This window comes from Oncorhynchus masou, chromosome 21, assembly GCF_036934945.1.
Source record: "Oncorhynchus masou masou isolate Uvic2021 chromosome 21, UVic_Omas_1.1, whole genome shotgun sequence".
Taxonomy (NCBI): Eukaryota; Metazoa; Chordata; class Actinopteri; order Salmoniformes; family Salmonidae; genus Oncorhynchus; species Oncorhynchus masou.
This window is the reverse complement of record NC_088232.1, coordinates 31,269,672-31,297,419: the sequence shown is the minus strand read 5'-3', so window position 1 is coordinate 31,297,419 and position 27,748 is coordinate 31,269,672. Positions and strand designations below refer to the sequence as shown.

Here is a 27,748-nt window from a genome sequence, read left to right as displayed (position 1 = left end):
AATAGATGGCATCATGAAGGATAATTGTGGATATATTGAAGCAACATCTCAAGGAAGTTAAAGCTTGGTCGCAAATGGGTCTTCGAAATGGACCATGACCCCAAGCATACTTCCAAAGTTGTGGCAAAATGGCTTAAGGACAGCAAAGTAATGGTTGTCGTGGCCATCACAAAGCCCTAACCTCAATCTATAGAACATTTGTGGGCAGAACTGATAAAGCGTGTGTGAGCAAGGAGGCCTACAAACCTGACTCAGTTACACCAGCTCTTGTCAGGAGGAATGGGCCAAAATTTACCCAACTTATTGTGGGAAGCTTGTGGAAGACTACCCAAAATGTTTGACCCAAGTTAAACAATTTAAAGGCAATGCTACCAAATACTAATTGAGTGTATGTAAACTTCTGACCCACTGGGAATGTGCTGAAATAAGTAAAAGCTGAAATTTTCTGTACTATTATTCTGACATTTCATATTCTTAAAATAAAGTGGTGATCCTAACTGACCTAAGACAGAGACTTTTTACAAGGATTAAATGTCAGGAATTGTGAAAAACTGAGTTTAAATATATTTGGCTAAGGAATATGTCAACTTCCTTCTTCAACTGTATGTATATATTGCCATGCATTCAGTTTACTGACATTAGCTAAATATTATAAAAGTGGGTGAACCTAAAACCTGTGAAAGCAGTGGGACATCAATTTAAAGTGGTCTGAGATATAGTCATATAACACAAAGATACAGTAAACTCCAAAACGTTATAGAGATGAGGATATCCTAGATTCCAGGGAAGTTACTTAATTTTCAGAGAGGGTGGATAGGAGTTTCTGAAGAGATTGTGTATAAGAGCGAGACATAGAGATCCCCCCTGCCTATGACACATGAGCCCCGTCCAGCCCACCACACATGACCCTTGACCTGCAATAAGGCGACCAATGTGAGTACAGTGAGTAAGTCTCAAAGACAGTGTCCATTCCTACAGTTTCCTACAATTCCTGCAGCCAACTATTCATCACATTGTTCCATGTGCCTAATGCAACACACAACACTGAAGCATGACTAACCCAATTATATTTAAATGTATACCAAATAAGAGCATTGCTCTTTCTAATTCTCAATCTATCTTTGTCATACCCTCTTTTAGAGTGTGCTTCTATTCCGGGACGTGCATGTGTTCCCATCATTCAGCTTGTTTGTATGTCTGTGCATATGTCCTTGACTTGGCGTGGCAGGAGTCCAGGGGCGTGTCATGTCCTGTGGAGGAGGAAGAGGGAGGGTAGGAAAAAGAGGGGGAGGGGAGAGGAGGCTCTCTGTGATGGCTCTCTGGGGCAGAGCTCCAGAGGTAAAGAGAAGGCCAGCTGCCAAACCACCCGTGTCCTACTGGACCCTCTGACATCACTGCCCCTGGCCTTCCTGTGACATGCCCGTGGGTCACTCTGCCCCCTGTTTCACTGCAGCACTGGGAGGCACTATATCCAACCCTGCTTCCCTATAATCTTGTTCCCATGTTTCCTCTTCCTCCTCCTCTTCCTCCTTGCTGGTCTCACACACACTGGAAATTTGCTTGTCTGTGTTCAGTTTCTTTCCACATATTTTTACTTTGACAATAAAATCAGTATCTTCTCTATTTAATTTTTTTCAATTCTCTATGTTGCTATTTTGTTTTCAGGTGGGTCGTTGTTATTTAATGCCGTCCCCTCAAGTCTTCCTCTTTACTTTTCAGAATGTTGAGGGTACTGCTGCCGATGTGATTGATTACCTCTAGGGGGCAATGTGGTGCAATCTTTGCCAATAACTTTTACCAAAACATCTATGAGAAGTTTTTAAAACGTTTGTTTTTACTCATATATCTGCACCTTATTTTAGAACCAGGGTGTTTCATAGTTTTTAGTTTTTTTGTTGTTGCCTATTATTTCATTAAAATGTTTGTGATTTGTTATTGACTGTCTCCACTGTGTTGCTGTTCTGGTCAGTACCCTGAGGTTGCAGCAGAAGGGAGCCATGCTGCAGCTGAGGAAGAAGGGGGAACCACAGCCATGGAACAGAGTCAGGACACAACTGAACAGGTATCAGACACCTCCAGCTATGGGAGTCAGACAATGGCACCTAACAACACTGTATGATGTAACATGTATAACAACCCTCGTATGAAATAACATGAAGAACATAACATTACATATAACAGGACTGTTTTAGTGCCTTAATGAATGACTGTGTATGGTTTTCTCATGGATGATAACATAATAATGACTGATGCTGTATCTGAGTAGTGTCCACATTGTAACACTGCTCATGTCTCTTCAGGACCTCTCTGTAGTGGGTCTCTCGGTCGCCTCAGGAACAAGTGTGTCCGAAGCTTTATCAAAACCTGTGGGCACAGTCAGAACACAGTCTCTGTCTGAAAGCATGGTAAACACACCCCCCTCCATTCAACTCTCAAAATCCTCCAAGTCCCAATGTATTGTGTCCTAGACCTAGTCTGGAGTAGAACCCATTGTTTAGACTCCCTCTCTATCTCTATCTACGTTCGGTGCATTTACATGGCGGAAGAATCCCAGATATTCTATCATACTGCAGTTTGATTCTCACAGGTTGCAGTATGAGTCTGAACATTCTGTTAACACATTGTCAGGAATTCGAATTCCGATGTTTATAGTTGTATATGTTTACGTGATAAATGACAACTAAGCATGCGATCCAGTGAACTGTCAGGGAGTATGCTCATGTGAATCTGGTTCATCCCCGGTTACTGATAGCTGGCAGACCACCTCTTTTACAACAAAGACAATTCCTCTAACTGGAAGGGAAAGAAAGGAGTTGATGATGTGGGGTGCGTTTTTAAAAAGGATACTATATTGTACTGCATGGGTCCTTTTTTGTTGTTTGATGATCAAAAAACGTACTTGATATTGATACGTTGATAATTATTTGGACTTTCCATAAAATCGTATACTGGTAACCACATTTGTGAATCCTGTTTTATAATGTATAATATACATTTATTAGACATTGTTGACCCTTAAGACTCTACAATTGCACATGACTCGAAGCAATATGCATATCTGTTTAGTTTATTACTCTATGTGCTTGCTTACACACATATGCATTGTATTTCAATGAGTTATGATCATTTTGCATAATATGCTGTTTACACACTATTCCACCACTGCCTGGAAGCAGGACGGCGTGGAAAACTATATTCTTGGAATTAGTATTTTCCCATTTATACTTTAGATACAGTCCCAAGCAAGTACGTTTATAGTAAAGTATACACTACCAAGATGACTGTTGGCCATGAAAATGCACTGATTGAACTTAATTGATATTAATATAGTACTTAGTCTTAATACTTCTGCATGTACTGTACTGTAGGATGTTATTTTTCATTTTTCCTTTGTGAACAAATACAGCTGCTTCTTCTTATGTGGCAAAACTAAAGAAAAGAGAAATAAATCCAGCCAAATGATCTACTCCCCCCGTCTCTCTCTTTCTGTGTCAGGAGCTCATGGGACAGAGGGGGCTTGCATGGAGGGGGGATGACAGCCACCCAGAGGGGCTGAAGACACACATCAGAGACACACACACACACCCAGGGGGCTCACCTGCTGCACATACACTCACAGAGGATGTACAGACACTCACTGAGGTCACAGTGGACACAAGTGTCCCCAAAGACATCCAGCCAGTAACTCCAGTCATTTTACCAACGATGTGGCTGTCTAAGGTGGATAGTAGGCTGGTGTTATCTGAGGCAGGGCAGGCCTGTCTGGTTCAGCCACCCTCTGAGAAGGCTCTGGTTGTTCCAGAGCAGAGGCCCACAGTGCCCCAGCCAATGCCCAGAAAGAAAAAAAGTGCACCTCAGACAGGGTTGCTCACGGCACCATCCCAGCCTATAGAAATGGCACTCAATGTATCTACTGAACAGACACACACAGCCTCTGATATCACACACCAGACACCTGTGCAAGTTGAGGCATCTACCCCTCTAGCAGCACCTGAGGAGACACCCCCCACGACCACCACCACCACCCTGGGCGTGGTCAGCACACACACTGTCCCCCAGACCACACTCAAACCCACCGAAGAGGACATGGAGGGTGTGCATCCAGCAGCAACCCTGGTAAGCACTGAAACGTCCCAGTACAAAACAGGCCCAACAGTGCTAACCCCTGCTAACCATGCAACCACAGTGGTCTACGAGTGCACACACGAGTGGGTCTTAAAATATGTTTCACAAAGACCTGGGTTCAAATACTTTTTGAAATCGTTTCAAGCACTTTATCTGTGCTTGATTGAACTTGTCTGCTTAATGGAACCAATAGAATGGTCCCAAAACTGCAAAACCACACCCATCTGTCACTACAGGCAGAATAAAGCAAACCTTCAAAGTATTTGAAGTATTTCAAAGAGTATTTGAACCCAGGTCTGTTCACAACTGTAGTGTCATATTAATGGAATGGGTTTACACAGTAATGATGCTGATAATTATAATGATGCACATTTGTGAATGATTTCAATAATCCCTGTTGAGTGATCTGTGTGATGTAAAGTTAAGACTGTAATGTACAGCAGTGTAGAGGGCTTGAGTGACTCATGGTGCTAACCATGGTGTTACATCTTATTATCACACTTCACACTGTCTGTGCCTCAAACATCTATATGTGCATATGTGCTGACAGGAGAGAAACGGGAGAACAAATTTAAAATAACTGGCATAACAGAAGAAAGAGGAAACAACAGCAGATAGTACATCAGAGACAAAGATAAAAGATTGAAGGAGCGAATAAGGAGGTTTGCCGATTCAGCTGACTGGTCTGCCAGTAGATCCACCTCTTCTGTCTCAGCCCCGCCCCCGTGGCCTGGGGCCTCAAACTGGGTGTGTGATAATGAGTCCCTGTCACCGGAGCTCCCTCTTAGCCTACCTGTCACCGATTTCAGGAAGTGGCTTTGGCCACAGATGGGTGGGGCACCATGGGTGAAAGAAAGAGAGAACTAGAGGCAGAGTCAGTCTGGGAGAGAGAGAGAAACAGACAGATCGACTGAGAAAAAGAAAGAGACAGAGAAATAGAGAGCGAGAGAGAGAGAGACAGAGAAATAGAGAGCGAGAGAGAGAGAGACAGAGAAATAGAGAGCGAGAGAGAGAGAGACAGAGAAATAGTGAGGAGACAAAATAGAGAAAAAGAAAGAGAATGGGGTGGTGTGAGAAGTAGATTTTGAAGTGCCGAAATCCCCAGGACAGTCAGCTGTAGCCTGAGTACTCACCGGCCAGTGCCTGTCAGTTACTGTCAGTGTATATTAGTATTAGTTAAGAATGTCATCCACTCCCTCTCCTCCTATCTGCTGTCCCTACTAGCCGATTGTGAGGGGCAGGTGATTGGTACAGGAGGAATCTCAGTGGCTGTGTGTCTGTGTCCCAGGCCCCAGGGGTGTTCCCAGCCCCAGCCTTGACTGGGCCCTGCCCCACTCTGGAGGTGCTTAATGCCTACAGTGAGCAGGCCACCCAGCTAGAGGTTTGGCTGGAGAGAGCCCAGCACACCCTTGGAGTGCTGGAGCGGGCCGCCACTGCCAGCATGCAGGACAGTGTGGAGCAGCAGCTCCTCACGTGCCAGGTAAGAACTGCAGACGGGTGTCAAAGTTCAGCTCTGTGGAGGGCCTGCCGAGTGGGGTTTTATCCAGGAACTTCCCCAGGCATGGTAATTAATAGCAAGGATATAAGAGACGCCTCAGTATCATAAACTTGTGTGTATTCGTCTTATCGGTTTGCTCATGCTTTTCTTTAGCACGAGAGTGATTTGGTATCTACTTACAACCACAAATAGCGGCGCCATATTAATGATGTACATCACTGTCAGTTGTTCTGATGTCATGCCAATCATCTGCTTTGACTATTAGGTTTATTTCCTTAACAACCTCTAATTTATTGACCTGCCTATTCCATAGTTGAAAGTCTTTCTAAATCACCAGTGATCAAGGTTCATCAACAGTCATTTTCCTGCTTTGTAGCTGCTTTGCCTACTGCTGCAGGTGGGAGTTGTTTTTTGTTCATTCAGTCTTAGTAAACACCACCGGTTGTTGGATAGAATGTGCTGCTGTCTCACAGGCAGATAGGTTAGTGTTTGAAATGAGGCAAGGTTGAACAAACAGTGAAGTCCAGCTAATGTGTTGCTGGTATTTGTCTTCAGGGTGCAGTGTATTTTCTAAAGGTGCTGGCCACATGGCCACGATCAGTTGTACTAGATAGGCTTTTGTCAAGTGCACTAACTGTTCTGATTTGCAGGGAATTACTCCAAATGGCTATTTGTAAATGGAATTAGCTAATAGTTTTACAGTCTCATTTCCTTGCATGACCTTAGACATGCTAAACAAAGACATGCAGCAATGAAGCATTAGTTATGATTGCTGTGGTGATGTGGGCAAATCATTGAAAATTCACTTGTAGGACCAGCCAGTTCTGGAATATAGACTATGTTCTTACTTTTTTACATCAACAGTGTTCACAATATATTATTAGCTATCACCATTTCAATCTAGAATAAACCTGGTACTATCCAGCCTGGATTCTCTGGGCGTGTAATCTGATCCCAGCATTAAAGTTTCAGAGGGTAAACACATTCCTATAGCACGACAGATTTGAATGAAGGCTTTGTAGGCAAACAAAAACACAGCATCTCATAGGATCTAGCCTCATATTTAAATTGATCAACATCTTTAGAGAACCCTGTACACCCTTTTTCCAGGAACCACCCTTTTCACGACCTCAATCCCAAATGGACTCTAACCCTGACAGGTTGCCTTTCACATGGAGCCTTATGACTCCTAGCATGTGGGTCAGTCAAACCTGGTACACTCTGGCAGGTGATGCAGGTCAGTCAAACCTGGTACACTCTGGCAGGTGATACAGGTCAGTCAAACCTGGTACACTCTGGCAGGTGATGCAGGTCAGTCAAACCTGGTACACTCTGGCAGGTGATGCAGGTCAGTCAAACCTGGTACACTCTGGCAGGTGATGCAGGTCAGTCAAACCTGGTACACTCTGGCAGGTGATGCAGGTCAGTCAAACCTGGTACACTCTGGCAGGTGATGCAGGTCAGTCAAACCTGGTACCCTCTGGCAGGTGATGCAGGTCAGTCAAACCTGGTACACTCTGGCAGGTGATGCAGGTCAGTCAAACCTGGTACACTCTGGCAGGTGATGCAGGTCAGTCAAACCTGGTACACTCTGGCAGGTGATGCAGGTCAGTCAAACCTGATACACTCTGGCAGGTGATACAGGTCAGTCAAACCTGATACACTCTGGCAGGTGATGCAGGTCAGTCAAACCTGGTACACTATGACAGGAGATGCAGGTCATTCAAACTTAGGACACTGGCAGGTGATGTGGGTCAGTCAAACCTGGTACACTCTGGCAGGTAATACAGGTCAGTCAAACCTGATACACTCTGGCAGGTGATGCAGGTCAGTCAAACCTGGTACACTCTGGCAGGTGATGCAGGTCAGTCAAACCTGGTACACTCTGGCAGGTGATGCAGGTCAGTCAAACCTGGTACACTCTGGCAGGTGATGCAGGTCAGTCAAACCTGGTACACTCTGGCAGGTGATGCAGGTCAGTCAAACCTGGTACACTCTGGCAGGTGATGCAGGTCAGTCAAACCTGGTACACTCTGGCAGGTGATGTGAGTCAGTCAAACCTGGTACACTCTGGCAGGTGATGTGGGTCAGTCAAACAGTACACTCTGGCAGGTGATGTGGGTCAGTCAAACCTGGTACATTCTGGTAGGTGATGCAGGTCAGTCAAACCTTGTACACTCTGGCAGGTGATGCAGGTCAGTCAAACCTGGTACACTCTGGCAGGTGATGCAGGTCAGTCAAACCTGGTACACTCTGGCAGGTGATGCAGGTCAGTCAAACCTGGTACACTCTGGCAGGTGATGCAGGTCAGTCAAACCTGGTACACTCTGGCAGGTGATGTGAGTCAGTCAAACCTGGTACACTCTGGCAGGTGATGTGGGTCAGTCAAACAGTACACTCTGGCAGGTGATGTGGGTCAGTCAAACCTGGTACATTCTGGTAGGTGATGCAGGTCAGTCAAACCTGGTACACTCTGGCAGGTGATGCAGGTCAGTCAAACCTGATACACTCTGGCAGGTGATGCAGGTCAGTCAAACCTGGTACACTCTGGCAGGTGATGCAGGTCAGTCAAACCTGGTACACTCTGGCAGGTGATGCAGGTCAGTCAAACCTGATACACTCTGGCAGGTGATGCAGGTCAGTCAAACCTGATACACTCTGGCAGGTGATGCAGGTCAGTCAAACCTGGTACACTCTGGCAGGTGATGCAGGTCAGTCAAACCTGGTACACTCTGGCAGGTGATGCAGGTCAGTCAAACCTGATACACTCTGGCAGGTGATGCAGGTCAGTCAAACCTGGTACACTATGACAGGAGATGCAGGTCATTCAAACTTAGGACACTGGCAGGTGATGTGGGTCAGTCAAACCTGGTACACTCTGGCAGGTGATGCAGGTCAGTCAAACCTGGTACACTCTGGCAGGTGATGCAGGTCAGTCAAACCTGGTACACTCTGGCAGGTGATACAGGTCAGTCAAACCTGATACACTCTGGCAGGTAATACAGGTCAGTCAAACCTGATACACTCTGGCAGGTGATGCAGGTCAGTCAAACCTGGTACACTCTGGCAGGTGATGCAGGTCAGTCAAACCTCGGACACTATGACAGGTGATGCAGGTCAGTCAAACCTAGGACACTCTGGCAGGTGATGCAGGTCAGTCAAACCTCGGACACTATGACAGGTGATGCAGGTCAGTCAAACCTAGGACACTATGACAGGTGATGCAGGTCAGTCAAACCTGGTACACTCTGGCAGGTGATGCAGGTCAGTCAAACCTCGGACACTATGACAGGTGATGCAGGTCAGTCAAACCTAGGACACTATGACAGGTGATGCAGGTCAGTCAAACCTGGTACACTCTGGCAGGTGATGCAAGTCAGTCAAACCTAGTACACTCTGGCAGGTGATGCAGGTCAGTCAAACCTGGTACACTCTGGCAGGTGATGTGAGTCAGTCAAACCTGGTACACTCTGGCAGGTGATGTGGGTCAGTCAAACAGTACACTCTGGCAGGTGATGTGGGTCAGTCAAACCTGGTACATTCTGCTAGGTGATGCAAGTCAGTCAAACCTGGTACACTCTGGCAGGTGATGTGGGTCAGTCAAACAGTACACTCTGGCAGGTGATGTGGGTCAGTCAAACCTGGTTACACACTGGCAGGTGATGTGGGTCAGTCAAACCTGGTACACTCTGGCAGGTGATGTGAGTCAGTCAAACCTGGTACACTCTGGCAGGTGATGTGAGTCAGTCAAACCTGATACACTCTGGCATGTGATGTGGGTCAGTCAAACCTGGTACACTATGACAGGTGATGCAGGTCAGTCAAACCTGGTACACTCTGGCAGGTGATCCAGGTCAGTCAAACAGTACACTCTGGCAGGTGATGCAGGTCAGTCAAACCTTGTACACCCTGGCAGGTGATGTGGGTCAGTCAAACCTGGTTACACACTGGCAGGTGATGTGGGTCAAACTATTAAAAGTGACACATTAAAGGAGCATCAGCAATTCTTGGAGGACAGTGGGAGTTGATAAAAAAAAACATTATTTATTGATAAAACTGACATGTTTAATTCCTTAGCCTTCATCAGTGTTTTGCATGCACCCTGGTTGGAGAGCGAGCTAGCTGCAGGAAAATATACTCTATTCATATTATGAGTCTGTACTGTATAGTGTATACCCAGTGTATGGTGTATACCCTTTACCCTATTCCCTAGATATAGTTGATCCATGGAGAGAGTCTGTGTGCTCAGGTTCACACTTTTAGGGGATTAACCAGTGTGAATGGGATTGTGCTCTACTTACTCTCCCAGGACACTGTGTTCTGATGACATTAGCACTCACGCTGCTGCAGGTGTCTCGGTCCACTTCCTTTTATTGTTCTTTGTGAGAATTAGGTACTAAAATGAGGCAATGTTGTGTGTGTGTGTGTGTGTGTGTGTGTGTGTGTGTGTGTGTGTGTGTGTGTGTGTGTGTGTGTGTGTGTGTGTGTGTGTGTGTGTGTGTGTGTGTGTGTGTGTGTGTGTGTGTGTGTGTGTGTGTGTGTGTGTGTGTGTGTGTGTTTGTGTGTGTGTGTGTGTGTGTGTGTGTGTAGGAAATGTTCCTGGAGATAGAGCAGAAGGTAGCCAGTCTGTCTGTCCTGGAGCAGCAGGAGGGCTCAGCAGGGTCCCACCAGGAGGCTGAGGCCCTCTCCTCCAAACTGGAGCTGCTCAAGACCAGCCTGGTCACCTTCCAGCTGTTGTTGCAGGAGAGACAGAGCCATGAGCAGATGCACACCAGCACACATACAGAGGAGCAGGTACATCCAAACAGAGAGCCACGTGCATGGATGTGCACACATTAACACACATGCGTGCACACACACATACACGCACACACACTCACTGAACTTCTACAAAAGAGCTGTCTGCTGATGACACTGACAGTGGAGTAGGTGTTTTGTCTATTTGGTAATCTCTCCATGACAATGTTACCAAGCTTCCAGATAAACTTACAGCTATTGTTAAAGTGAAATGTCAGGGACTCCCGAGTGGTGCAGTAGGGCACTGCATCGCAGCGTTAGCTGTGCCACCAGAGACTCTGGGTCCGCTCCCAGGCTCTGTCGCAGCCTGCTACGCACAATTGGCCTAGCTGTGGCGGGCCGGGCGCAGTGTGTGCTAACCAAGGTAGCCAGGTGCACGGTGTTTCCTCCGACACATTGGTGCGAATGGCTTCCGGGTTGGATGCGCGCTCTGTTAAGAAGCAGTGCGGCTTGGTTGGGTTGTGTTTCGGAGAACGCATGGCTTTCGACCTTCGTCTCTCCCGAGCCCGTACGGATACCACGAAATTGGGGAGAAAATTGGATTTAAAAAATGTTTAAAGTGAAATGTCAAAGAGAGATCATTATCACTTCCTAATGCTTTAGTTCCTGTGGCAAGTTTTTATTTCAACAAGGGGTGTAAAACCAGCTTGTTGACGAAAACACAGAAACAAGCCTTGTAATGTTGATGAGTAATACATCCTGAGACTGGGCATTATGTTCCAAGTCACGACTGTGAATATTTGACTCAAACAACTGACATTTCTCTATCTCTCTTGCCGTCTTCCTTGTTCTTTCCATCCGCTGAAGGTGCCATCACCGTCACCGTCATCACCGAGAAAGCTTCCTCTAGAGGGCAGACTGCAGCGTAGCGGCAGTGTCCAGGAGATTCTCTCTTCCTCCAAGAGCAAACTCTTTAGACAGACCAGCTTTCAACAGCAGAAGGTAAACTGTCCAAAACATGTCTGAACGGAGAGTGTGGCTGGCTATTTATTGGACTTTAATTGACAAATTCACATATGATGATTCCCAGTGAAGAATTATAAGTACAGTGTTTGTTAGTCGTGGCTGTTATTTTTGTCCCCATGCAGGAATTGGAGCAGGAGCTGAGTGAGCAGAGAGGCCTGACCAAGGCTATCGCCCAGCAGGGGAGTAGAGGTCGTCTCCCCAGCCAGGCCCAAAAGGATCAACCTGAGCCATCCACACGGTACTGATTCCCTTAGAGTGCTCCAGTCTGTAGGCTTTGGAGCTAGAATAAATCATCAGACATTAGACAATCATCTTTTGATGGTGTTTTCCCTTCACTCGGGAGAAGGGGATTGAGTTGTTGTGGTTGTCCACATTCTCTACAATGTATACTCTATGCTTTTGTTCCATAATCATAATCATGTTCTTGAAATAGAATCAGCTCTTTACCCAAATAATCTCTGACAATGTGATCTTTGCCATTGTCAGAGGGAAAAAACACAGCATGGCACAGAGAGTTAGAACTAATTACTTTGTTTGTCTATTACATTTTCATTTCTCTGTGCTTCTCTTCAGTGAGAGTGGGAGAGATTAATTTAGATGGACCTTCATTTCTTCTCAGAGACTAAAAATGTCAGCTATATAAAAATGATTATGATTGTGTTCTCAGTGGAGTTCTCCAAGGCTGTGTGTGGTTCTGACAACCATCTAACTGCACAACTTGGTATCAAAGCATTTCGTATTATTATGTACGTCAATCTCAAACACTCCATTTAGCATGATATGTTACGTTTTGTATGGTATGTATTAATTTGTGGATGTCCATCATCCATTTCGTATGATATGTTATGAATTACAATGCATATGTTATGTTGCGACATTTAAAAACGTATAATATGTTACAAATTTGCAAAATGTACAATATGTTATGAATTTTAAAAACGTATGGTATGTTACGTGTTTCAATTCTACGTTGGCTAGGGGTTAAGGTTAGGGTTAGGGAAAGGGATAGCTAACATGATAAGTAGTTGCAAAGTAGCTAAAAAGTAGTAAGTAGCATCCGCCCATCCATCCACCCTGACCAACCAACCACCCGCCTTGCTTTTTTTTGTAACCATACCAAATGTAACATATCATACTCATGATCGGATTCCAGTCTATGAGACCAGGCTGAACTGCAACTCATTCCTTAGAGTTCCTGTTGAACCTGAAGGAGGGGGGGAGGCAGGGGTCCAAAGGAAGTGGACACACCTTCACAACCAGCTTCTGGCCTTGGAGCAGACGGCACAGCAAGGTCCTTCTGATGTAAGCAGCTCCCACTCTTAAATTACACACATTTTCAAGTGTGTAGTGTTCCACAGTGGGTATGTGTGTTTGTGTAAATGTGGAGTACAAATGGTGTCATACTGTACGTGAGTTCTTTCTTTCACTCTAAAGGGGACAGACTCATCTGTGAGTCAGAGCAATGGATCAGCCAGTAGTCTCATTGACTCCCACAGCATTCAGGACATGCAGACACACATATGTCGGCTGCGGGAGCTGGGCCAGACTGCCAGTGAGGTGGTGACTCAGGTGAGGGAACTGATCTGTGGGTGTAGAATTCAAGTCAGTCTCAAGACATCATGGCTCATTAACATATCACCGTTTTCATGGAATTGGGAAAAGGGTGTCACCGGAGAAGAGATTCAATTCCATGTGAGAAAAATAGTCAGACAAAGTATTCTATAAAATCAGTTTTCTTTTAGGGTTGTCGCTTTCTCCATGTTGGTTTTAATGATCACTCTCTATATTTGATGTTTTTATGGCTTGTTTTTCCAGTCTGTGCCGGATGAGGAGGTTCATCAGAGGCTGGATGAGGGTCTGTTTGAGGTGCTATGTGGGGTGGGCCTATCTCTGTCCTCACTGACCCGCCTCCTGCAGTTCCCATCAGGGAAGTCACATGAGGACACACAGCTCCAGCTGATGCAACTCGAGGTAGGGTCAACACTAAAGCACTCTCAATCCCCACCAAAGTACTTTAAACCATATGGTTTGGTTTTCATAGCTATGCTTTATTTGATTCCAAATTTGATGCGTGTTCAGTGCAGAGTTCAGTCAGTTGAATGAGACTATTGACTCTGTGTGTCTATGTGTTTGATCTTTGTTCGCAGACTCTGGCAGCAGAGCTGGTGACCCTGGGTGGTGAGCTGACCTCCCAGGGGTCAGAGGTAATTGGTGTTTTGGGGTCAGGTGGAGGTCATCTGTGTGTGGATCACCTAGGTAAACTCCTGCCTGTGGTCCAGAGCGGTCTGGCTGCCAGAGAGAAGCAGCTGCAGGCCCAGCTGGAGAAGACAGGCCATCACCAGGTCAGAACCACCACTGCACTCCCTGTAGTTTATTTAAGGAATTAAGGGGGTGTGGTATATGGCCAATATACCACGGCTAAGGGCTGTTCTTATGCATGATGTAATGTGGAGTGCCTGGATACAGCCCTTAGCCATGGTATATTGGCCATATGCCACAAACCCCCGAGGTGCCTTATTGCTATGATAAACTGGTTACCAGCATAATTAGAAGAGTAAACATAAGTGTTTTGTCCTACCCGTAGTATACCATCTGATATACCACAGCTTTCAGCCAATGAGCATTCAAGGCTCGAACCACCCAGTTATAAAATAACATTTAGAACAACAACTGGACTTCTGCATTACAGTTTTGGTACAGTGCACATCAATATGTTGTATTACTATATGGTGGTAGATGTTTAGATTGTGTTTACTTGGTGGATAGGGATTTGAAATGATCTCTTAACTTAACATCACCTTGTCTCACTTAAAACTGTACAGTTTGTAATGTTTTGACTTACTGTAAGGATATGATATGTAACACAGCATCAAATATTGATTTGTTGTGCTATGCAGTAATTGTTTTGGTATACTGTACATTGTGTTGATCTAACTCAACAGACACTCTTAAAAGAGTTGCATGCAGCCCTTCTTGCTAATAAGTTGGCCGTACAACAAATGACTAACGAAGCTGTCCCTCAAGACACTTGCAAGCAGCTACAGGTACTGTAAACTCATTCATATGTAGTCATTAATAGTCATAAGTAAATCTATCCATGTTAAATAGTTATAGTTGGGTCTACTATAAATCCTTCTATGTGGATAGCTTACAGCTAAGTCATGAATTTATGTCCAACTTAAAGATGTTCTCATCTGGATGAACCATCCACAAACTGTCATTAAATGACCATGATATTTAGTGATCACCTTTGAAGGGGCAATATCCATGACGAAAAACACCTCTCCACTGATTTGGTAAACATCTGATGGGTCTGAGGGATCAGCTGAGGGTGTGGGCTGTTTGACAGGTGTATTTGCATTGTGTGTGTTTAGGCTGTGGTGCAGGTCCAGGGAGAGCTGCAGCTTCAGTCCAGCCAGGTGTCCTCCCTGCAGGAGAGGACAGAGAGACAGGGTCTGCCCTCCACACTCATAGAGGAGGCCTACAAGCTGGAGGTACAGTATAGTCCTGTATAACACCTGAACACATTTATTGAACACATAAGTACTGAACTACATGGACCATGCTGAGACTCCATGATATGACATTAGACATTAGTTATATTACCCAATGAAATAAGTCACCTCAGTTAAATTATTTGGAATAGAGCTGACCTTACTTTCAACCTCTCCCTCTTTTATTTATTTTTATTTGACTCAGAATGACTGCTGTCCGACTTATCTTTGGAACTACATTCCATTAAAACAAGGCCTTGCTCAATGGAATTGGAGAAATGAACACATTCAGTGGGAGTGATTGGTACCATACATTTGACTGCTGAAACCGTGACCCCACACATAATGATGAAGATATTAGTTCTGAGTGTGTGGTTACGTATGACCATGTGTGTTATCATGTAAACTTACTGCATGTGGATATCATACTGTTTTTAATGTGTATTTAGGTTGTGCTGGAAAGTGTGTTGGGCTCTGTGGGCGCCAGACGTGAGGAGCTGAGGGCCAGTATGGACCTCCAGCAGCAGTTTGAGAGGCTGCTACATGGCCTGGAAATGCTGGTCACCCTGGGCTCAGAGCGTCTCTCACAGAGGCCTGGTTTGGAGCTCCACACCAGGACTGAGCTACAGGACTGCCTTAGCACACATTCGGTGAGCGCACACCATTCAGATCCTCTATTGTGTACTGATCCAATCAAGTGCGATTAGATAGCAGCTTTCATTCAGCCATCATAGAAACCAAGATATGGCTTCTTGTGTAATCGTTGGTATTGAAACAGCACGCATTGGTGCTATTGTTCCTTCTTCCTGCTATGGTTCTTATGGATCTGACAGAAGTTCTTCCAGTTCCTGGGGATCCACCTGGGGACCCTGCAGCACCTGTCCACGAGAGTTGCAGAGAGCACCCTCCAGAGGTGGGAGGGAGGGATGAGGGGCCTCCAGGAGAGGGTGACCCAACTGCAGCAGCAGGCCCTGGAGAGAGGCACCAGGATGCAGTGGATATTACAGGTAGGCACCATAGAATTAGGAATTAGAATACTAGAATGGACATGAGCCTTCTTATGATGGGATAAAGGTCAGGGAGTGAGTTATCCAGGGTTTACCTTTGCTATGATAAGATATTGTGTAAAATAATGAATTTGAAGAATTTATCTGTACTGTATTTTCGTTCGCTAGCTAGCCAGACAGTTTAGAGGAATGATTCCATAAATGTTTGAAATGAACTGCCATTCAAACCATTCAAACAATGCAGTCAATTCACAGCCATACACTGGCTGAATCAGTTGATTTTATGACTTAGAAAAGTTGTAAATGGAACAAGTACTGATATTGTATCATATAATAGCATTCACACTTTCAAAACAATTAATAATTTAGACATGACATTTTATGGTCTGTTTACATATATTTCAGAGGCTATTTATAGAGACAATTGCTATAAAACCCATATAAACTGTATTGATAAATGATTTGAGAATATCTTACATTGACAATAATTCTATAACACTATCTGTTATATAACACACGCCTTACTTTTATTTTCCTACACAAGTAAAATCAGGACTATCCTTCTCCTGCCATTCATTCCAATTAGACTGGTTTGGATTTCTCCCTGACCAATATGGCTGCCATTTTCACCCCATTCTGGAACTTTGAAGGTTCATGACATAGTCCCTCTAGTAATTGAGTAGGATTTCTATGGTAGACACAGCACAGGAAACATTGGCTTTGTTAAAGCTAGATAGGGACTCATATTGAGGTGTGCTGGTGTGACTGTTTGAGATGGTGTATAGAAAAATGTGTGTTGTGTTATGTGCAGTTGTGTTAAATTGTTGTTGTTGGTTTGGTTGTAGATATGGACACAGTGGGAGGAGGAAAGTACCAGTCTGGACACCCTGCTTAGGGATATGGACGCTGGCCTGTCCAAGATGCACCTGGAGGGGGACTCAGTGGCACAGATTTGCGAGAAACTCTCTGTCTATCAGGTAGCACTCCATGTGCTTTAACGTCTTATTAATAGAAAATAAAGCATAAAAAATGTGTTATTTATCAAAAGAATGAACGCTGATCACAGTTCAGTGGATTCTCTGTCCACTCTTTGAAAAAAATGTGCTGTTTGGAACCTTTAAGGGTTCTTCGTCTGTCCCCATAGGAGAACCCTTTTGGGTTCCATGTAGAACCCTTTCTACAGAGGGTTCTACATGGAACCTAAAAGTGTTATATCTGGAACCAAAAATAATTCTACATGGAACCAAAAGATTTGGACAGCCGAAGAACCCTTTTTGTACATACTTTGTGTTGGTTGTGCACAAGTTTTTTTCCACTCATTTGGAACCCATTGGACATTCTATGTACTCGTGCCCGCTGCACTCTACCTCCAATTACGTTACTTAAATACAGAGCTAGTATTAATGGAAGCACTGGATGTTCTCTACCTTTGATGTCTTATCAGTCTATGTTCTTTTATTTTATTTGACAACATTTTTATATGCTTTGTCTCCATCCAACCCCCCCACCCCCATGTTTTCCACCCCGCCTAGCAACACAGGTTGGTTGTCAGACCCCCCCCCCCCCCCCATATCTCTATCTTAGATATATGGACCATACTTTTTACTGGATAGCTCGAAATATAAGATTTACAAAAGTTGTTTATATATTTTTTTTATTTTATTTAACCAGGCAAGTCAGTTAAGCACTAATTCTTATTTTCAATGACGGCCTACACCGGCCAAACCCGGACGACACTGAGCCAATTGTGTGCCACCCTATGGCACTCCCAATCACGGTCGGTTGTGATACAGCCTAGAATCAAACTAGGGTGTCTGTAGTGACGCCTCAAACACTGAGATGCAGTGCCTTAGACCGCTGCGCCACTCGGGAGCCCGAGATACTGTATTTATTAGTGCTGAGCAGTTAGTGCTTTTTGAGGTCGGTTCGGTTTCTGTTCGATTATTTTAAAAATAATTTTGATTATTCCGGTTGAAATCTGTAACAAAACAGAATAAAACAATTAATACAAGTCTGATGATGGTAGTGACGGCCCATTACTGCTTATCACTTATTAACCATTATTTATTCACATTACTTTACTTGTTGTGTATATTACATATTATATGATGACTTTATTATTTCCTTCCAAGTCATCATCTCATCTCTATAGAGCTGCTGCCAATGCTGCCTGATACCATCACTATTTTGTATTTCTTCAAAGTAAATAAGGAATAATTTTATGACTGATGAATACCAACTACTGTATCAATCCTTTTGATCATGTATTTTCAGGTAGAGATACCTCGTGAAGCAACAGCTGCATTCTATATCCCTTCACAATCTATATCCCCTCATGATATTCCCTCACGCACATTGAGCTCACAGAAAAAAACGGAACCAAATGGAATTCAAATAATTGCACCCACCGACGTTTGTGAATTAGTTGTTTAAATACCCCAAAATAACAGCGATTTCGGGTTAAGAGCTCAGCACTATTATTTATAAATCTATCATTGGATGGTTCGGTAGTTGGGTTTCCCCAGGGAGTTGCCTGGAATGTGTATGTGTCTTTCAAATCTTGGAATGTTCTCAAACCATTACTGTCCATGATATCGGCAAGGTTATGGATTCCACATTTGGACCATTGGGGGGATGCAAAATGCTTCCCTCCAGATCACAAGGCATTATTGTGAAATATTGGAGTATTGGCATGCCATTTTGATTCCCACTTACATTGTTTTTCAGTTTTGCGCTAAATAGAAATTGTGTGAGCAATAATAGGACCAAAGCGTAGTTTGCATTGTTTAAGGGATCTATCAGTAAATGCCACCTCTTCCAGTCCAGTAGGAGACACCATATTTCTCTCTAAACTCAGCCACGGGACGGAAGAATCATGTCTAAACCAATTTAGGATGGGATGAATGCTAGTGCCTGGAAATAAAATTAAAAGTTTGGTACAGATAGTCCTCCTACGTCTTCCCTCTGCAAGTTTGTTAATTTTATCCAGGCTCGCTTACCTTGCCATATACATTTTGAAACTGAACTAAGAATTTTATCCCAATAGCCAGAAGGGGGAGACAAGGGAAGAATTGAACTACAGAAATTCAGCCATGGCAATATATTCGTTTTGAAAATAGATATTCTGCCGGTTAAACTGGGATAATAGTCCATCTACTTAGGTTGGATTTAATTAATTTGAGCATTCTGTTAAAGTTTCAGGCAAGGAAGGAAATACATCTATTCCCAAATATTTAAAATGGGAAATGATTGGGATTCCATTAGTAGAGATGGAGTCCTCCATCAGGGTCTTTAGAGGCAGTAGCGAAGATTTGGTTCAATTTATTTTATAACTTGAGATGCTGAATTTGTCTATGATCTTCCAAGCTATTGGGAGGGATTGAGACACATTGTCTAGATAAAGTATGATATCGTCGGCATATAATGAAATTACGTGATCCGTAGAATTGAGCGATATTGGTGTAATTTCTATAACATAAAAATAACAGAGGTGAGATGGGATCACCTTGCCTTCTTATTTCAGTTATTCCGAACAGAAAGGACTATCAACACATACTGAACAGCTCACGTTATAGACAGATGCATGCTACATGGCAGACCAATCCCGGCAATCCATTATCTCAGCCAATCATGGCTAGCTGGAAGTTTCCTGTCTTTTTTTTGTGGCTAAACCATCTAGGCTCATAAGCTAACAATTGTGAAAAAGAGAGAATGCTCTAACGTTGTTAACAACTTTTCAAATTCTGATATTTTCTTGAATTGTGATTTATTCAGCCCAGATGCAAATACAGTTGCATTGTTTTTTTTTTACAAAACCTTTAAAGGCGTCCCATAAAATCAGAGAATCGTCGACGGAATTTTTAAAACTCATTATGAATTCATTCACTTCAGTTTCAAACTGTTTACAGAAAATAGGATTTTGTAGTAAGGAGCTACTGCCTTTAAAAAGCAACAAATCCCTTTGAAAACGGCCTATGTGGCATCGATATGAGTCAGAAACAGTTATCTAGTGTCAAAATTGACTACAAAGTGTAAATAGGGCAATTTTGGTTATAAAGTGATGTTTGAAACATCTGTGCGTCACAACCGGCAAATGAAGGTTGGGTTTTTGATTTCACGGTGTCCATTTGCCCAATAACATGGGGTGAACAACTGTGGTGATTGCTCTCTATCCAATAGCATAGACAGTGAGACAGACCCACCCAGCAGCTCCTACTTTATTTACATAAGACAACACGTTGCACATTTTTTTTCCTTGAGAAATACTGCACTACTAATCTTAGTTAAATATAAAATTGTGCAACGAAAACATCCTTGGCAAAACGTCAAAATGAATTACAGATTTCTTGAGTTATCATAGATTCATTCTGGGGATTTTGAGGAAATGAAATAGGCTTCAGTGTTTTATGGGGGACAAACACAGAATTGGTCAGGAAACACACCTCCAAGACTGATTGAAATGTCATTTTTATAATGAGAAACAGAAACACATGTGCCTTTTGGCTGGGTAATGAAGAAAAAAGAACGTCAATGAAAAGAGAAATAAGGTATGACAGATATGGAAGCCTAATGCCCAAACAGTCAAAAATAGGATAGCTGTAGGATCCATATATTGTCCATTGATCATTAATAGGCATGGTGTCATCATTGTGTAAATGTCCTGGACTATAGGCAATATAATTATAACAACTTCAATGCTCAGAAATAATAGTACTATTGTTACTTGTACCCAAACATGAGGCGTGTCCGCTTCTGTGTTGGATTTGTGGTGCTTCTCCAAGAAGTCTTGAGCCTTCCTGGCAGTGGAAAAACGTGTGTATTGTGTAGTGGGAGATCCAAATTAATTTTTGCTATGTGGATGAAGCCGCATCTCAGGTTTAGCCTAAGTAGCTGGGATCTCACCTCGTTGTAGGTTTCACTCTGTTTAAGCAGTTCGGCACTCAGGTCAGGGTATATGCTGATCATCTTCCCTGCATAGGTCAGACCCCCAGATTATGCTGTAAAGGCATATAATTAGCCCCTTGACTTGACCCGAACAGTTTATAGAAAAGATTGCTCATGAAGGAAGCTAGATACCAGTTTCAAGTCTTCTGACCCGCACATGGAATTTACAGAAATGATTTTTGAGTGATTTACAGTGATTTATAGGAGTTTGATTATCCCTTCCAACTTGATTATCCCTTCCAACTTAGCATGCACTGTTTCCAGGTCATGGAGCCGCACCTCTGTCGCATTGGCTGTCTTCTCCAGACCTTCCACTTTGGTTGAATAGGTATCCACTTTAGCAGTGAGCACTGCCAATGATTCATTTACCAGTTTGAATTGTAAGTCCAGGGCAGAAGAAATCTCTTCACAAACAATCCCTCGTATAGTAGCATCCAACTCTTTCTGCTGGCTATTGTTGAGAGCCTCCATGTTCCCACAGTTGAATTGTGGACAGACACATTCTAGATGCTGGGGCCTAATAAACCTGCAAGTTATTCCTTGTCACACAATGAATGTCCCACACCTTAACATGATGTTTAGTATTGACAAGTTTGAGAAAAGTCTGTTAATTCATAGTAATTTGCAAAAGAAGTAGACGGATTGTCAGCTCCAAGTACAGTTGAAGTCAGAAATTTACATACACCTTAGCCAAATACATTTAAACTCAGTTTTTCACAAATCCAGTCTTAGGTCGGTTAGGATCACCACTTTATTTTAAGAATGTGAAATGTCAGAATAATAGTAGAGAAAATGATTTCTTTCAGATTTTATTTCTTTCATCACATTCCCAGTGGGTCAGAAGTTTACATACACTCAATTAGTATTTGATAGCATTGCCTATAAATTATTTAACTTGGGTCAAACGTTTCGGGTAGCCTTCCACAAGCTTCCCACAATAAGTTGGGTGAATTTTGGCCCTTTCCTCCTGACAGAGCTGGTGTAACTGAGTCAGGTTTGTATGCCTCCTTGCTCGCACACACTTTTTCAGTTCTGCCCACAAATGTTCTATAGATTGAGGTCAGGGTTTGTGATGGCCACTCCAATGCCTTGACTTTGTTGTCCTTAAGCCATTTTGCCACAACTTTGGAAGTATGCTTGGGGTCATTGTCCATTTGGAAGACCCATTTGCGACCAAGTTTTAACTTCCTGACTGATGTCTTGAGATGTTACTTCAATATATCCACACAATTTACCCTCCTCATGATGCCATCTATTTTGTGAAGTGCACCAGTCCCTCCTGCAGCAAAGCACCCCCACAACATGATGCTGCCACCTCCGTGCTTCACAGTTGGGATAGTGTTCTTCGGCTTGCAAGCGTCACCCTTTTTCCTCCAAACATAACAATGGTCATAATGGCCAAACAGACCAGAGGACATTTCTCCAAAAAGCACGATCTTTGTCCCCATGTGCAGTTTCAACCGTGGTCTGGCTTTTTTATTGCGGTTTTGGAGCAGTGACTTCTTCCTTGCTGAGCGGCCTTTCAGGTTATGTCGATATAGTACTCGTTTTACTGTGGATATAGATACTTTTGCACCAGTTTCCACCTTCACAAGGTCCTTTGTTGTTGTTGTTCTGGGATTGATTTGCACTGTTCGCACAAAAGTACATTTATCTCTAGGAGACAGAACGCGTCTCCTTCCTGAGCGGTATGACTGCTGCGTGTTCCCATGGTGTTTATACTTCCGTACTATTGTTTGTACAGATGAATGTGGTACCTTCAGGCGTTTGGAAATTGCTCCCAAGGATGAACCAGACTTGTGGAGGTCTACAATTCTTTTTCTGAGGTCTTGGCTGATTTCTTTAGATTTTTCCCATGATGTCAAGCAAAGAGGCACTGAGTTTGAAGGTATGCCTTGAAATACATCCACAGGTACACCTCCAATTGACTCAAATGATGTCAATTAGCCTATCAGAAGCTTCTAAAGCCATGACATAATTTTCTGGAATTTTCCAAGCTGTTTAAAGGCACAGTCAACTTCGTGTACGTAAACTTCTGACCCACTGGAATTGTGATACAGTGAATTATAATTGAAATAATCTGTCTGTAAACAATTGTTGGAAAAATTACTTGTGTCATGCACAAAGTAGATGTCCTAACCGATTTGCCAAAACTATAGTTTGTTAACAAGAAATTTGTGGAATGATTGAAAAACAAGTTTTTATGACTCCAACCTTAATTTATGTAGACTTCCAACTTCAACTGTATATTCTAAGCCTAGCAGTCATTTTCCATGATTTCTCCCCCAGCCAGCTCCATGGCTATATCTGGTTCTGCTACTTTTTCTTCTCAATCATCCAAAATGGCCAGAGTGGTGCACCTCGTCCAGAAGCCCTTCTTGTGATGTTCTATTAGAACTAGAAGTGTTTTCCTCATTCACAGCCTGGTTCTGAGGAGCTGGGGCTGGGGCCATGTGTGAGAGATGGGGTTTTATAGTGTGCTACAGTAGAGATGGGATGTGGGATATGATGGGGCGTATAGGCTTATGTTGAAGAGACTGATGATTAGGTTCTCTCTCTTGGGCAGAAAATGAGAGCAGTCCTGGATGAGAGTGGGGCAAAGTTCAGCCGGATGCAGGAGCAGGGGAGGTGGCTGAAGGAGGCGGGTTGCCAAGGGGTGGGTGTGTTTGGGAGTGGCCTGGAGGCTCGCTGGACCACCTTTCACTTCAGGCTGGAGCAACAACGAGTCAGCACAGATAGGAACAGGAAGCTGTGGAGCAGGTGAGGACTTTGATACAGTGCTTAGAGATGAGATTTGAAACTTCATAATTGCATTTGGCAAGTTTTCAGCTTTGACATTTTGCAACCACTTGGGATAGTGGTGTTGCATTTACTTATTAAATGCCAATGCAATCAAAAATGTGATTTTCCTGTGTTTCATACTGTATTTCCACACTATGAGGTTGGAATAATATGTGAATTTGTGAAAATTATGATAATGCCCTTTTAGTGTAAGAGCAGTTTTCACCTACCCACTCAGACCACTCCCAGGCAGTCCTAGCAAAAGTATTGCTTGAGAAATTGCTCTTGTCCAAGAAGCTATATATATAAATACATGTTTTACCATTTTGTTATAAAACAATCACAGTAAGGTGCCTAATTGTTACCCAGAAGTGTTATATTGAGATGAAAATGTCAGAATTGAACCTTTAAACCAAAATCAGAGGTTGAGAAGAATGACCCTAATCTCACCACTGCAGGTTTTCCCGTGACTTTGTGGCACTGAGCAAGTGGATCGGTGGGGCCAGAGAACACATCAACAGTTGGATCATTTTCACTCTCACAGCCAATCAGGAGCGAGAGCTGAAACCCATTCACTCCCACCTTAACCAGTATATGGTAAATCCAGAATCTTATATGGACAGTTTTTTTCCAGTCAAGTCAACGCCTGTGAGAACATGTTGGGGTGAATGACCCTCTGGTGACCATGTCTGTTGTCATGTTTGTAGGACTTTACCAAAGAGCTGGAGGTTAGGTCGGCTCTGAAGGCCTCAGTGATCACCATTGGAACACAGCTACTGCAGCTGAGAGAGGCAGAGACTGTGCCGGAGCCCCAGTCTGCTGCGCTAGAGCCTTGCTCTGTACAGACCCAGCTCAGACAGATAGAGCAGGACTGGGCTGGCATTCTGTCTGATATACCTGCTGTGCAGCAGACTCTGCATCAGGTGAGTGGGTCATACACTGAGTGTACAAAACATTAGGAACACCTGCTCTTTCCATGACATAGACTGACCAGGTGAATCCAGGTGAAAGCAATTATCACTTATTGATGTCACTTGTTAAATTAATTTCAATCAATGTAGATAAAGGGGATGAGACAGATTAAAGAATGATTTTTAAGCCTTGAGACAATTGAGACATGGATTGTGTATGTGTGCCAATCAGAGGGTGAATATTTAAGTGCCTTTGAACAGTGTATGGTTGTAGGTGCCATGCACACCGGTTTGAGTCTGTCAAGAACTGCAGTGCTGCTGACTGTCTCCTCTCCCTTCTCTTCTTCCGTCTGTCAGTTGTTGATGGAGAGGCTGTCCCCACAGGGGGCCTTGACAGAGCTGCTAGCCTGGGTTGGAGAGACTGAGGCCATGCTGGAAGAGCAGCGGGATAGGGTCTACCAAACCACCTCCACCAACGCGAACCTCAACCTAGTCCTTCAGAGCTTCAAGGTAGCAACTGCCAGATTCAGTTTGTCCTCTCTTATTCAATACCTGGTCATGGAAAAGTATTTATATTTGCATAAACAAATTGTTCGATTCCCGACGTCTCTCTGTCTCCTACAGGTGTGTAAGGCTGAGATAGCAGTCCGCCAGCTCACAGTGGACTATGTCAACCAGTCGGAGTTGCAGACGAGCAGAGGGAGATATGAACACCCAGATTATGCTGATGAGCTGGGCGGTCTTAATCACCGCTGGCTCAGTCTACAGGGCACCCTCAACAACCAGGTGAGAACCTCAACCTATGGATAGTCTTTAATATAAAATATCAACGTGATGCTCAACCCCTTCGATTTTTAAAGCCGTTTCGGGAAACAAATCCTAGGCTATTTTAAGAGCATCAATCCGTACTATTGATGATTTGATCCCATAGCTATTGGTCATTTTTAGTGACACCTCCTGTTTTATAGAACCAATCATTCCGACTGATTATGATTTGATCCCATATCTATTGAATCTATTTGACCCCATATCTATTGACTTTCCCTCTGCAGATCCAGGATGTTGAACAGGAGCTGAGGATGTGCACAGAGAGAGAGGTCAGACTGCAGCACCACCACACCTGGCTCACCAGTCAGAGAGAGTGGATGGGCTCAGCCCAGAGGCCTGTCAGTCACTCTGAGGTGGAGAAGAGCTTAAAAACCTGTGAGGTGGGTTGAAAAACAGAATCTGGTGTACAGTACCACAAGGTGTCAAGTCATTTGCCCTCTAGATATTTCTATGATGACAGGGCTAATATTTTGTTTTTACCAGGTGTTTATGTTTTTTAGAACCCCAATATTATCAGATCCAACAGCAATTTATTAGCAATGATGTGCACTGATTTTGATGTGTAATGTCTTGACTTCTGTTCTTAAGATGTCTGAAGCATGTACAGTAAGATGTCTGCTAGTATATAATGTTTATATGTTCACCAACCAAGGGACTGCAGATGGAAATGAGATATTAGCTAAATCTTACTTCTGAGACATATATTTTGTTGTTCATTGTCCCTGTTTCAAATAAACTTAATAAATAAATCAAATACATTGGGGATTAGACCTACAGTTGAACATGCATGTGTTACTGTGTTTTCTTACTGCTACTCCTGTCTGCCAGGGTCTGGAGGAGAAACTCTGGCTAAATTGTACAGCTCTTCAAGAGTTGAGAGAGAAACACCACACAGGAAAAGAGGATGGCACCTGTGCCTTCATCACTCAGACAGATGATGTCATTAAGGCCTGTACAGCCCTCAGTCAAGAGGTAAGCTCAGGGGAATGAGGGCAGTTGCTTAACAAATACATGTATTCACTGCATGGACACTAGTTGTAAAAACCTTCAAATTGTAGTGTGCAGTGACTCCTATTTTGACTCCCTCCAGAACCCAGCTGTGCGACAGAGACTGAAACAGGTATTGGAGCTGTGGGCTGGATTTGAGAAAGGACTGAATGATGCAACACTGGACACAGTGAAGACCTGCCAGGCTATGGAATACAGCTGCTTCCCTCAGCTTTCTCTCCAGGCCCTGCAAGGACTCCATGAAAAGCTCCAGGTAGGTACTACAGTATAGCCATCAAGTTTGATTTGCAGTGGCGATTTTAGCATGTACATCTTAGTGGGGCATGCCAGCTAAGTCACTACACAAACACAGCACAACACTAAACAATACATTAAGTGCACTATAAATGGTGACAAACGGTGCCCACAAACTGTTAGGGCCTACATAAAGCTGTCCCAACAGCAGAGTCCCAACAGCAGTCCCAACACCTTACCACTACTACACCTGGCTATCAGCGGAGCCTTGTCTGGCTTCGAAACAGTTCATTCAGTCTCATTTTCTGCCTCTAAAAAAAAAAGTACCTAATATGGCTGACTTGCTTAACAAATGTTATTTCTAATGACAATTGAGATGTATAAACTCTGGCATAAGGGGATGACGAGGGGATAAGAGGCAATCCGTAATTTTGATTAAGACATTAATGAGCGAGCTAGGACAGACATAGTCAATATAACTGTTTAGAATTCAGAACATGAGCCGTTCTTACGTTATTTACATTTACATTTACATTTAAGTCATTTGGCAGACGCTCTTATCCAGAGCGACTTACAAATTGGTGAATTCACCTTATGACATCCAGTGGAACAGCCACTTTACAATAGTGCATCTTCCCTGTACACCAAGTCAGAACCGTCGGAGAAATAAAGGGTGCATATAATGAAAGCTTTTACAATATTCAATGATTACATTTCTCTAAACAGGCTATAGGCTACATGGGCACCACCAAGTCAGAACAGTAGGCGAAGTTAAGAGCGGAAAAGGGACCATTTTTAATTGATCCTTTATTTAACTAGGCAAGTCAGTTAAGAACAAATTGTTATTTGCAATGACGGCCTACTCAGGCCAAACCACGACGACACTGGGCCAATTGTGCGCCACCCTATAGGACTCCCAATCACATCCGGATGTGATACAGCCTGGATTCAAACCAGGTACTATAGTGACGCCTCTTGCACTGAGATGCAGTGGTATAGACCGCTGCTCCACTCAGGAGCTCACATACTAACAGCTTACTACACAACATACACTTAGTATTACTTTCTTAGCTACAGTATACATATCTCCTTGGAATATTACATAATTTATGCAGCGGCATACAATACATTTTGGACTCGCCTTGTTGTGCTGTG

The 27,748-nt window shown here is 43.5% G+C and overlaps 1 protein-coding gene across 1 annotated transcript in view; it reads left to right on the top strand.

The window, feature by feature from the left end:
• syne2b (spectrin repeat containing, nuclear envelope 2b) overlaps positions 1-27,748 on the top strand; it is a 147,625-nt gene that overhangs the window by 83,836 nt on the left and 36,041 nt on the right. Inside the window, 24 exon segments of the mRNA XM_064928115.1 lie at positions 1,970-2,062; positions 2,301-2,405; positions 3,496-4,116; positions 5,414-5,605; positions 10,214-10,417; positions 11,228-11,362; positions 11,509-11,624; positions 12,577-12,688; positions 12,821-12,955; positions 13,202-13,357; positions 13,534-13,728; positions 14,329-14,430; positions 14,761-14,880; positions 15,330-15,530; positions 15,714-15,887; positions 16,733-16,864; positions 23,398-23,591; positions 24,071-24,209; positions 24,320-24,535; positions 24,881-25,033; positions 25,148-25,309; positions 25,576-25,731; positions 26,180-26,323; positions 26,442-26,612. Of these exon segments, the coding sequence (XP_064784187.1) occupies positions 1,970-2,062; positions 2,301-2,405; positions 3,496-4,116; positions 5,414-5,605; positions 10,214-10,417; positions 11,228-11,362; positions 11,509-11,624; positions 12,577-12,688; positions 12,821-12,955; positions 13,202-13,357; positions 13,534-13,728; positions 14,329-14,430; positions 14,761-14,880; positions 15,330-15,530; positions 15,714-15,887; positions 16,733-16,864; positions 23,398-23,591; positions 24,071-24,209; positions 24,320-24,535; positions 24,881-25,033; positions 25,148-25,309; positions 25,576-25,731; positions 26,180-26,323; positions 26,442-26,612 (4,128 nt within the window).